Source organism: Marmota marmota, unplaced genomic scaffold (genome assembly GCF_001458135.2).
Source record: "Marmota marmota marmota unplaced genomic scaffold, marMar, whole genome shotgun sequence".
NCBI lineage: Eukaryota > Metazoa > Chordata > Mammalia > Rodentia > Sciuridae > Marmota > Marmota marmota.
Genome location: NW_026000016.1, coordinates 18,090,807 through 18,103,391, shown reverse-complemented (window position 1 = coordinate 18,103,391; position 12,585 = coordinate 18,090,807). Strand labels below are relative to the sequence as shown.

Sequence of the window (12,585 nt, the reverse complement as noted above, 5' to 3'; positions counted from 1 at the left end):
CTTTTTGTCAGTTTTTGTTGTTTACAGAATGGAAAGAGTAAGGCACAGTGCTTCCTGGTGTCTCCTGAATGTGCACATATTAATAAGATGACAAATAATGGATGTTGATTAAAAGCAAAGAGAGATGAAGGATGATACATATCAGGAAAAGGGAAAGAAAAATGGCAGGAAAAAGTCTGGTCCTTAACACATCTGGCCTAGTTAAAATATGTGCCTTTTTGGTGTTTTGTGTTCATTACTACAAGGTAAAAAGGAAACATTACAATTTAAGTCTTTAAAAAAGGTCATTTATTGAAATTCCTATGTATAACCTAGTGTGTTTAAAATTAGCATATTTAAAAACAGTAATTTCAAGCCATTTCTGAGAACATATACCAGGAGTCTCCTCATCCAGGTTCAGATTTCAATTCTAGCCGGTTCCTAATGCAGGGACAAAAAAACGAGGCATGAGGACCAGCCCCAGTGCAGTCCGAGGTGGTATTACCCTGGGAAGGTGTGGTGTGTTGTGGCATATTAAGTACAAATCAGATGAATGTAAATATCTCTTTGTAAACCATTTATTTCACTCTGTTTCATCCAGGTCAGCAATCAGATTGTGGCATGCTGGGTAACTGGAAAAAATGATAATAAAAAGTAAGTTTAAATAGATCATGTTCCTCAATGTGATTTGTCTTCTCATTTGCTGGTTTAGTCACTGTTTATTACTAAATTTCTAGAGAAAAAATTTTCTATTGGTAAAAATGAGAAAGTTATATATAACCAGTTGATGAAACCTTTCCATCTCATCCTGACCACAGATCAAATCCCTTGTTGCATATGAGTATAAGTTTTAACAATTTTATTTTAATGTTTTCAATCTAAAAGCCACCTTTACTACAGAACATTGTGCCTCCGAATAAGGATATCTGATGTTAGGACATGTCCAGAAAAGCCATCTCTCTCCCTCTCTGGGTATATTTGTGCTAAAATTGATCTCACATTACAGTGGACAAAGGATGAAAAACAGTGTGAACCAAGAGCCCCTAAGAAATTCTTGAAGCAGTACAAGCTGAATCCTTCCATTTTTAGATGCAGACAGTTTATTGCAATGTATAGAAGCATTTTTGCATGGAAACCTCCCACATGCTGGAAAAGAGAATCTGGGGTATTGTGGTCTCTTGGTTTTAAACAAGGGCATTAAACATTTCAAAACCACTTCATGTAAATTGGGTTAGAAGGAGAACCACAAAGTTAGTACTGTCACCTGCCTCTGCTGATATGATATGGCTGTTAACATTAGTTTAAACCATACCAAGAAATAGCGTCAGAAAGCACTAAATGGTTACCTTGAACAAAACAACCTTGAGTCTCCACTGTGCCCTAAGTGGTGAGGTAACAACACAGTCCTGCCTCCAGGAGTGTGAAGTCCAGGTGTTTTCCAAATCCCAATTTACACTTCAAAAGGTGCATGGTAATGCAGTGCAGGGCCAGGGGCCCAGCCTGGTCTCTGTAACTGGGGAACATCTCAAAGAAACAGAAGTGGACCAGCATGTCCAGAATTCAAGGGATATCTCTGTCAATCATGATTAAGTGTTGGGGATCTCCAAGTTGGGACAGTGAGATCAAAATCAGAATTTACCCAAGGGAAATATAAGAAACTCACATCTTGCCTTTTTTTAAAAAGCAAGAAAGGTTGTTTTTACATTTCACATAGATTTCACAATGTATGAGATGCTGATGATGACTTAATGAGTAGGAGGATCTCCACACAGGGCAGAGGCCCATGTGCAGACAGGCTGCACAGGATTTTCAGGTATGGCACAGAAGGAGGCCTCCCTCTGCCCACCAAAGTGAGCTGGTGTTATGATTGATGCACACGCCAAGTTAGGGGGATGGGTGGTGGGCGGGTCCTCTTAGGCTTCCTGAGCCCTTCTGCTGAGGGGGCCACCAGGAGTCTACCGTGCCCCAAACCCTGCCATTGCAGAGGGGCTCCCTTCTTTTCTTGGCAGCACACAGCCTGCCACAGACTCCATCTGACCATAGCCAGCCAGTGCCTCTACCTAGAGCTGATTTCCTTCCAGTGGGGCTTGAATGACCCTCCCTGCTTTGTGGCTTGGCCAAGGAAGGCAGTGCCTGGTGGCTTGGATACCTCCACACAGTGGCTTATTTCCTAACTTTACAAATTCTACAATGACTTTAAAACTAGGATAAACATAACCCACCGGCATATTTGAAAAGAAAAATATGAATTAACTGGGTACAAAGCACACTTCACCCCATACACCCAATACAGAACATGGTAAAAACCTGAAGTAGAAGTAAAATTGTTGTAGAATTTTATTTTATTTTTTTTTCAACTAAGCCCCAGGAAACTGGCATCACTTCTCATAACAAGCCTTCGTAATGCCCGTGGGCTCCAGGCGCACCTAGTAATTCATCATCAGCTGATCTGTCCCCTGAAGCCACTCAGACTGCTCTGTTGAAACCGGTGGCTGCCTGCTGCCTGCCATGGCTGCAAAAGGCAACAGATGTGAGGTCCTCAACAGGAGCACGCGGACATCGACCTGAACTTCTCCCCCTGGAGCAAACCGGCTGTCCCTGTCATCATGTTTTACATTTCATCTGGTTTGGTGGGAAGCCCCATATTCAGACTCACTTTCACATTATAGCACTTCCTGTTCACAGGAAGTGCCTACAGTGGGCTGGACCCCTAATAAGCCCTCTAGTTTGTATTTGCTGAGTGAATAATTCACCTTGTCATGTCACTGTTTTATCCGCTGAAGGCAGCAGTCTGTATCATCCTGTTTGCTGAATCCTCTGTGACACTTTTCAGTGTTCCCCCTCATCCTCCACTTGTCTGGTGCCGGCTGAGGCAGGAGTTCCTCCCACAACCAGCTTCTCTGCCACCCTTTCTGAGGGTGCTAGTAATGCATGTTTCCAGAGCTGGTTCTACTGTCCACACCATGTGATTAGGGTCTCACTGTCCTGTAGACAGGTGTGTGTGCCTGTAGGACTTGAGCCAGTCAGAACTGTGGCTTAAGCCCCCAGCCACTGTCTTCCTGTCCTCCTGCCTTGTAGCTTGCCATCAAGGCTCTTGCTGTGCCCCTCCAGGCTGTGAGGCCACATCTGCAGGGGTCTGTGGCTGCCTCTGTATCAGAGGTGAGCACCAGGGCCTTGGCAGCTGCTCTCTGAAATACTGCCTGAAGGCAATAGAAGCGCTTGTCTGCAGGCCCACCACTGCTAACCCATTCATTCGCATCTCTTCTCATTTTAAATCCTCAGAGCTTCCTCTCCACACAACAGCCTGACTTCCTGCCTAATTTATTTGTTAAGTTTGACTTTAGAGTTTAAAAAGTGGGTTGCTCTGAGCGATTTGAATTGATCCCCAGGCAACCATGCTACGGGGTACCCCCCACCCCAGCCTTTTCTGTTGCTTTATTTCCAAGCTGGCCTGAAAGGGCAGTGGTGGCAGCCAGGGAGGTGCTTAAGGAAGCACACTGCGCTCAGTCTTCCCTAGGCTGCCACTTGAATCTCTTCTCTGGGCTTCTCTGCCACAGCCTTTCAGCAGCCCCTCCAAAGGCAACATCCCTGCACCCCACAACTTCTTGCTCCCTGCTTTGCACTCTATTGTTTGTACACTCTGTGTGACCAGGTCAAAATGGGCCTGTTCCCTATGCCTCTGGAAATTAAGCATTGGTTTTTATTTTTATTTTTTTAGGATTTCTAGTTGAAGATGGACAAATACCTTTATCTTATTCATTTTTATGTGGTGCCAAAGACTGAACCTAGTACCTCACATGAGCTACAACCCCCAGCCCCTAGCCATCTGTTTTTAACTAGAGCTCCTTCTGGGCATTTCTAAGCTTGCCCTCAACTGACAGCCCCAGGGCAGCTGCAGCTCCTGCCTCTATGTGGCCAAGGGCTGGGGCTTGGGTCCTGCTGCTGCTCTGGGCTCTAGTCCTCCCCTCCTTACCCTTTGGGACACCCAACTTGGGCCATTCATCCTGTGGCCCAGGTCACTTAAGAAGTTCAGAGGTTCCTTTCCCTATCCTTTCATTTCCCAGTCCCAGTCCCATTCACTCCATCTCTGTGGCCTTTACTCTTCTATTTGTACAAAAAGGATATTAAAATGATTTGTCTCAAAAGGCCCCTTTAAGCCTACTAATCCTGTTGTTGTCATGGTCATCTGCTCTAAGCTGAGTAACATCAAACCTCCCTCTAAAAGGGAAGCTGAGTTTTTTGGTTTTTTTTTTTTTGCCAGAATCAAGTAACATGGAAGCTAAACAATTTGTTTTCCTGAAGTGGTGCAGAACATACGCCTTTGAATCCAGGACTATGACCTCCAAGTCCAGACTCTACTACTGGGCTCTCCCGCCATGCAGATTAGTGGAGGAACGGCAGAACAACCACTCTGCTGTTTATGGAATTAAGAAGGGCCAATTTGGAGGGCCACCTGGCATCAGCCAGACATGTGAGCACTGGGTGCCATCCATTTGTCGGAGAGAAAAGTGTCCTCACCCGTACTCTGCAGAATTTAGAGGAAATGCAATGCTTTATAGCAGGATGGCTCACTGCTTTACCAACCCAGTGGCACTGGGCTCCCAGGTCCCGGCAGTTCAGCCTCCATAGCACAAATAATCCTAGCACTTGCTAAGAGGTCCACGCCTCCTAGCTGGGCTCTGCAGAGCCTTTCTGGGAATCTAGCTATTGCTGACTGCAAAACAGGGCAGGGGTTCACAGCAAGGTTAGCAGGGGCCTGCATCCACCCTTCCCTCACAGCCATGTGGCAGCAGCCAGAGCTCAAGACCTGTTTCCCCTTGATGGTGGGTCTCCAAGAAAGGCACCAAACTGTAGGTTCCAGAGCAATCAAAAGGCAGATGCAGGAAAGACTGTCTTGCAGACAGGGCAGCACTTTCTATAAAATAGCATCTTGGGATGGACTTGGGACTTGTGGTATGACAGGGAGGCAACCCCACACAGGCCAGGGATGCCTGTGCATACACAGAAGGGGTCAGCGTTGGGGCCTGGCATCCACTGTGTCATCCCCTTCCAGAGCACACTTCCACAGTGTGTGGGATCTGAGTTTGTCATATTCCAGCTCTCTTGAGTCCTGTAAGTCAGGAGCACTTTCTCTGAGCACAGGCAGGTGTTTGTGTTTTATGTGAACCATGTTTCCATGGTAAATAGATTTTAAGAATTCCCAGAGGACAGACAGTGTCACCAACAGCAGAGAGTGGAGCCTCTGGCTGCCTCATGTTTGAAAGCGTTAAAAATGAAGACAACATTGACATTTGGGGTTGTAATGTGACGGAATTACAGTCTTTTAAAGGCAAGAACCACTTATCTACAGTACATGTAATATTCAGTGTTTTGTTCACTTGTCTAATTGGATTAAAATATTTAGCTCCCTTTAAAATCTTGATTGTGAATTTATATTGCAAAATGTAATGTCTGACTCAGGAAGCAATAAGTGGAGCAAATGCATCTGAAGCAACATAAAATTTAACTTATTTTTCTTCCATGATTATTATTCTGAAAGGATTCACTCTTGGACAAAGTGAACTGTTAACAGAAGAGCAAGCCTGACTTAAATGAAAACCTGTGTGCATTTCAGTGTGATTTATGCTCAGTGGAGAAGACAAAGTTAAACTGTCACTCTTGGGGAAGTTTCTTCAAGGGTCACAAGACCCTCAGGTTAGAAATGTAGCAACCGGGGTCTTATGTCACTCTTTAAAAACACTCAGGCAGCAGGGAGTTAATGACATTTTAGCTGCATATGTTCAAGTTTATTTAAAAAAATATGCAAGTCACTTTGGTTGACAGTGTCTTGTACACAGTTTTGAAAGAATCAGGGCAAACTTTAACAGAGTCAGTTTTTATTTGAAAAATATTTTCTGGGAATGTATCAGTGTTTATTTTTGAGACTGACAATTCGGGTGAAAATCAGGATAAAAACAAAAAAACAACAATTTGGTTGAAATCAAATTGTTTGTTTTCATCTATTTAGAATTCTTTCCAAAAAATCTTGGTTCAGGAAAAGGCTTTGTAATTTATTTTATTCAGTGTATTTGCTGTTCTATTTAAGCACCATCTGTCCTGCAGGTAGCTAACTATATGGGAGCCTTAAGTCAGCTGAGCAAAGCCCTTGGACTCTAGGAAGTACCAACTAGGTGGCCACATCCAGGTTCCACTTGGGACGCCTACACTGCCCGGGTCTTGCATGTGTCCTTTCTCAGCCAGACCCAAACCTGGCTAACCCTCACCCAGGCTGCCCAATCTCCAGAGTCCTTCCTCCTCTTGCTTCCGGTCACAAATAGACCTCTCCTCCCCTTCTCAGAATCTGTCTGCTTCTCCTGCTTGTGTTTCAGCTCTATCCGATGAGTCCTTTGGTGCAATGAGAGGATGTCAATGATCTTGAATATAATCACATATGGCTGCTGGATCCATGCACAAGTTTAAGTCAAATTAGAAAGTAAATTCACTGCCAAGAATGCTTTAAAAGTCATAGGGCCAACTGATGAACCACTGACAAGTCAGTTTCCTACTCTGTTTTCTAAACTGTAAGTGATTCATAGTAAGGGACTAAAAGGGAATCCCCTCCCCAGATTGAACACTGAGCACCAAACCAAACAGCCTGTCCAGGGCAACAGCTACCTGAACACACCAGTCAGCTGAAAGAGTCATTACCAAATAAATACATAAACACATAAACTCATCTCCATGTTTAAGATAATCCTCTCAGTGGACAGATAATTTCTGTTCATCTTCCTCTCACAGATGCCATTCTCCCCCAGACAGACTTACATTCTCACCAGCTGGCTTCACCCTTCCTGGACAGATGTTAAAACCCCTAGGCTCTGGGCTGCAGACCCCCGTCCCAGCTCCAAGCAGTCAGGTCATGTCCAACGCCCCCTGGGGCCCCATGTCCCTTACCCCAGATGTCATCCCCTGCCACCACTCCAGAGGTTCCAGCCTCCCCCAGCCAGGGCCTGCCTCCCAAGACAGGAAGTGTTAGCGTCCAGCCTAGCCCTCCATCACAAGACAGGCAGAGTATCTGCCCAGAGACGAGACTGTGCTGTAACTGAGAAAAAGAGGAATCACCGTTGGGTGAAGTTAGGTTAGTGCTTTAATGTGTCTTTCTACACGAATATAGCCATTTTGTGTGTGTGTGTGTGTGTGTGTGTTTTTTTTTTTTTTGATACTGGGGATTGAGCTCAGGAGTGCTCTGCCACTTAGTTATATCCTTAGCTCTTTTTATCTTTTCATGTTGAGACAGGGTCTCATTAAGTTGCCCAGGCTGGCCCTAAAACTTCTAATCCTCCTGCTTCAGCCTCTCGTTGTTGAGATTACAGGTGCATGCCACCATACCTGGCCATTTCATGATCTTTTAAAAGCCATTTTCTAGAAGTTCTTTTCCTCATTGTGAGGCAGAAGATTAATAAAGCCATTGGTCTTAGTCCTGAACTAAGAACAGAAAGTTAAAAACCAGCCTAGGCTGGGAGGTCCGAGCCCTGGGCTCTGCGCAGTGCACGCTGCCTCACTGCACACTGTACCATGGGATAATATGGCCAAAGTGTCATTGTGACAGTTACAGCTACGACTAGCTCCTTCCACCAGACATATGGGGTTTTTGTTGTTGTTGTTGTTGTTGGTGGTGGTGGTGGTGGTGTGTGTGTGTGTGTGTGTGTGTACATGTGGTGCTGGGGATTGAACCCAGGGCCTTGTGCATGCAAAGCAAGCACTCTACCAACTGAGCTATAGCCCCAGCCCCAGACATGTCATTTTGCATGTTTCAGAATTTAAGCAGAAGCCATTCAGAATAATCAAGCCTTCTAAACAAGCTAGACATTTCCTGTCGGAGGCCACAGGCCAAGCCTGAGCCCCACCATCGATCCTCTGCTCAGGGCAGCAGGCTCAGGACGTAAGAGCTAATGGGGGACATGACTCAGCTTCAGAGCAGCTGCCCAGGCCAGAAAATATCCATTCTCTATTGGGTATTAACTGAAGAGAGATTTTTAGAGTTTGACACACAAAATTAAGCTATTATGCTTAATTCATCCAGTGTTGAGAAAATGGAAGCCTTTAGCTAAACCATCCCCAAACCGGAGATGAAGGCAGCTGTGGACATCAGATGCCCAAGTATTGGGTCTAGAGGACTCTCTCCAGGAAAACAGTGTGCTGATTGCTCCAGACCCCAAGAAGGCACCTTCCTCTGAAATATCTGTACAGGGTCAAAGAGCAGCCCTATTATCTCAAAGGGCTCATTTGGAACTTAACTCAAAATTCAAGTTTTTTCTATGGAAAAAACAAAACACAGTGTCCAGGGCACTGACAGCCCCCGTGTAGAGGCCACTGCAACACCTGGATGTAAAGAGCAGGTTCCAAGTTTAGAAACTCGGCAGAAAGCTTGCAAAACTGGACCCAGCCCTCCTCTTTGATCACTACTAGGTATCTGCTACTGAAAATCAACATTTCTGCTATCAAATTTCTTTTGTCACATTCATCTTAAAATAACTCCACGTGTAATACTTTCACCTGCAAGGCCCTTTTGGAGATGAGCCAAATGAGGCAGCATCAGATAGTACTGGACAGGCAAACCACTGCTGCTTCTCCAAGCAAAGGAAGAAAGACCTGCTAGTTTTTCTGGGGATATTTTGCAGTTTGGGTTTTTTGTTTGTTTGTTTGTTGTCGTTGTTTTGTTTTTTAATGCATTTTGTGCAATTTTTGCAATTCATTTACTATTTACCAGCTTTTAAAAGCATGCTAAGATGTAAGTGTGCTATAAAGTAGGCAATGGGGAGTTAAAAGGTGAAGCTCATATTGTAATGATGAGCTGAAGAGGAAAGTACTGGTACTTTGAGCCTCCATAGAAGACTCCCCACAATCTGAGTTCTGAAATAGTTCTTGATTCACTCACACCATAAGTCATGGTCCTTCCATCATGTATGTCAGGAGCCTAGAAATCCAGTAGCCCCAGTGTCCTTGATGCCAGGCACAAAGCTGGCATTGCCAGGTCCTCCCTCAGGACCTGTCCACCAAGTTGGGTTCTGGCCTGGATGAAGGATGAGGGACTTGGCACTAGCACAAATGAGAAGCAGAGCAGAGAGGAGTGAAGTTGGTCCTGTCAGTACTGGCTCCACAGGGTTTCTGCCTTCCTTGTGCTTATGTCCCCTTAGTCATCTCCCAGGACCTTCTCAAGATGCAGGGAGATGAGACAGAAAAATCCTGCTAGTTGGGGTAATGCATATCTGTAAACTCAGCTACTAGGGAGGCTGAGGCAGAAGTATAGCAAGCTTGAGGCCAGTCTGGGAAACTTAGTGAGACCCTATCTATCTCAAAGAAAAAAGAAAGGAAAACCCTGACATTCCTTCAGCCTACTAAGTACCTAAGGTCCCACTGAACACCCTACAGTGACACTCACTTAATACTCCAGTATCTTTTTCCTAATTCCCACAGTGCAGATGGGGAAAGTAAGGCCCATGAGACAAGTAACTCGGCCAGGCCCTTAAACAGTGCCACAATCTAGAATCATCTGTCTGTTCTAGCTCCAAACATCCTGGAGATTCTCAGACTTTAGTGGCCCTCAGAATTACTCCAACAGCTTTAATGCAGGTTCCTAGGTCCCAATCCTAGACACGCTGCCCAGGTATGTGTCAGCTGCAGCCCTGGAATGAATGTGGGTTTCTTTCATTTGTTGCACGCATCCCAGACAATTGTGGTGGTGTAGCGTGTGGCTCAGATGTCAATTCTTCCTTCCCTGTGAGTGACCTCAGCAGCCCAGAGGACTGTAGAGGTGAGTTTATACCTGCAGCCTTAGCGTGGTGACTGGCTTACTTACTCTTTGTGCATAAATAAACACTGTGTGGGGGGATTTGAGTGGGAAATCTGTATTTACAGTTTCCTTATAACCCTTCAGCACACAGACATTTTGAAAGGTGAATGAGAGACAATTCCTCATCATTTTTCATTTCCAGATGCTTTCTTCCATTAATCATTCTAACCACTTGCTTCACAAAGTCCCCTGGGCATTTATGGAGCACCTGGGTGCAATCCTAATTAAAGGCAGAGGCCACTGACAGCCCATAGACCAACTCCTGTCCTAAAAATTGCTTGATGGGGCAAAAAGCAGAACCTCTCTGGCAGGAAAAGAAGCAATTTAGATGAAAAGAGGTTTCATTCCCTACTCCAAATTCACCTGAATTCTTTTGCCTCCATTATCTAACCTGATAGGGAAAGCCTAGGTGTGGAGTCAGAACTTAGGTTCCATTTGCTGTATCCCTACTTGCTAGCTGTATACATTTGCTTGAGTCTCATTTCCCATATCTAAAAAATGGAGACCAATAATGTCAATCTTCCTGGTTTGTTGAAGGGTAAAGAGAGAGTGCATATTCAATGTGTAAGACTACCAGGTGCTTTTCAGGCACTCAAAATCCTAGCCCAATTATCCTCAGGCTAATTTAGGACAACATACCTTCTGCATTGGGAACATGTCTTTTCTCAACCAGTTCAAGCTTTTTAATCCTTTAGGGGCAGATCAAGGCCACCCTCGTCCAAGAGGCCTGCTCTACCAATGCAGTCTTCCTTTCTCCCTCCTCTGGCACCCTGGTAGTACTCCCTGTTTTGTAGGACTCAGCACTCAGTGTGGCTGGGAGATTCATGGACCTGGATCTGCTTGGGGACAGGCCTCAGCTTACACTCCTCTCCGCCCTGCTGTGCTCAGCACAATCTTCAGGAGCTCCCTCTTAGCTTATGAGCTGACCAAGGTGACTAGTGGGAATTTAAGCCTATTAAGGTACAGCCCTGGAAAAAGAAACAAGTAAGAGACCCATGTGCATGTTCTCCCTATCATACCCCTGTATGTTCTGTGGTGGGCAGGCTGCCCTAGGGCTGGGGTCTGCCGAGTACCTGGGATCTCAGCCGGTCCACCTCTTCTGACAAGCTCTGTCTCTCCAGGAGAAGCTGGTTCTGCTTGTTGAGCAGCTGCACCAGCTGCTGGGCTGTGGCCTGGCTATGCTTATCCAGCTGCTGGAGCCTGGAAAAAAAGCCACCACAGAATTAGAGATGGGTTCTGAAAAGAGGGTGCTTGGGAGATCAGAAGGGACAATGGTACACTTTAGGGCTCTCTTACTCTGTGTTTTAGTCAGCTTTCTGTTGCTGTAACAAAATACTTGAAATAATCAATTTAGAAGAAGAAAATGTTTTAATTTGCTCACTTTCAGAGGTTTCAGTTTATGATTGTAGCACAATATGGTGGAAATGTGTGGCAGAAAAAGCCCTCATCATGGAGGCCAGAAATTAAAAGAAAGAGAAAAGAAGCTAGGGTCCCAATATTCCCTTTATGGGCACACTCCCAATTTCCTAACTTATTCCAACTAGACCCCACTTCTTAAGAGAGCTATGGGCTAGGGACCATGCCTTCAACACATGGGGCTCTGGAGGACATTGAAGCAATAATAGTAATAGTGTGTATCTCAGGGAAGCTCCTGATAGTGAACTATGAACTAGAAGTCAAGAGTGACCCTGAGTTGAGGCTCTGGCTAGCAGCACATATGCAAGGGAACTGGGAACCTTGTCAATATGTTGTCAGTTAGAATCAGATACAAGATGGGTAAGTAAAAGAAAAACTAAAAGCCTTAAACTCACAAGCAAAGGCCAAAGATGAGGAGCCCAAATGCTCCATTGTTCAGCTGGAACCCTCTCTGGCAAGCTAAGCAGACTGCTGGCCCTCGCTGGGGAAGAGGGTGAGGAATGATGGAAACACTGAACTAAGGGTTTTCCATTATTAATCACTCAGTCAATCACAAGTTCCAGCATTGCTGACCAGATGTCTTTAAAAATCCTAAATTTGTCATTCTGCTAATGGGCTCTCCTCTCCCAACTTGCTAATTCATTTAAACCATTATCCTCATCTGTCCACAGACAGCTTCCTACAGCCATGACAATGTTGGCTTCGGGTTAAATTTAGAGTTGAACAACTACCCAGAACTGTTCTGGAAAGCAGCGTGCCATTCCACAGCTCCCACTAATCAAAAGCACCCACAGGGAAATTAAATTGTATTTTCACAAGCAAAGAATAGCTCGTGGTACATTTCAAACTCCAGGTTACCAAGTCAAAGACCTGTTCTACAAAGACTAGCCTGGGGCAGCCCTCAATTCAAGATCTCCAGGGTCAGTGTTCCTGGTAGGCTCTGAGTACAACTAAACATTTACAAAGCCAAAGATTCGGGCCTTTGGGTTGGGGTGAGTTCGCATCTGGTTATGGCGGGTAAAATGCATTCTGGGAAAGGTGGCAAAGGTCTACAGCTTTACTCACACTCTCCCAGGACTCTTCTGCAAAGCACAGTACAACCCTCTCCACATCCCCTGCCAACTCCCAGGAGCTATTCTTAGTCTCAAATGGACTCATCAAGTCTTTGGAAAGGGTCCGCCCTGCCCCCACTCCCCAACTTGGAACACTCAGCGGGGTCCTGGTTTTCAATTACACCACCTTCCGGAAACTACTCACCTGGCATGTCCTACAGGTGCAGGAGTGAGGGATGGGGCGGTGACCACACTGCGCATCCTCACAGGCCCTCCTAGCGGCGCAGCCGGAGGCAGTCCCACAGC

The 12,585-nt window shown here is 45.4% G+C and overlaps 2 protein-coding genes across 9 annotated transcripts in view; one reads left to right on the top strand and one right to left on the bottom strand.

Annotated features, from left to right (window-relative positions):
* Sdccag8 (SHH signaling and ciliogenesis regulator SDCCAG8) overlaps positions 1–12,585 on the bottom strand; it is a 239,476-nt gene that overhangs the window by 6,962 nt on the left and 219,929 nt on the right. For 3 of the 8 annotated variants that reach the window (XM_048809229.1, XM_048809237.1, XM_048809236.1), the window contains 2 exons: positions 10,885–11,011; positions 266–2,491 (listed from right to left, as the gene is read on the bottom strand). In XM_048809229.1, the coding sequence (XP_048665186.1) occupies positions 2,420–2,491; positions 10,885–11,011 (199 nt within the window). In that variant the 3' untranslated portion in view covers positions 266–2,419. Of the gene's footprint in view, positions 1–265; positions 2,492–7,289; positions 10,780–10,884; positions 11,012–12,585 lie in introns of those variants that run through there. The other 5 variants (XM_015483546.2, XM_015483548.2, XM_048809231.1 and 2 more) reach the window with 4 other exon arrangements.
* Akt3 (AKT serine/threonine kinase 3) overlaps positions 1–12,585 on the top strand; it is a 289,636-nt gene that overhangs the window by 267,116 nt on the left and 9,935 nt on the right. Inside the window, exon 14 of the mRNA XM_048809245.1 lies at positions 581–633. Within this exon, the coding sequence (XP_048665202.1) occupies positions 581–624 (44 nt within the window). The 3' untranslated portion in view covers positions 625–633. The remainder of the gene's footprint in view (positions 1–580; positions 634–12,585) is intronic.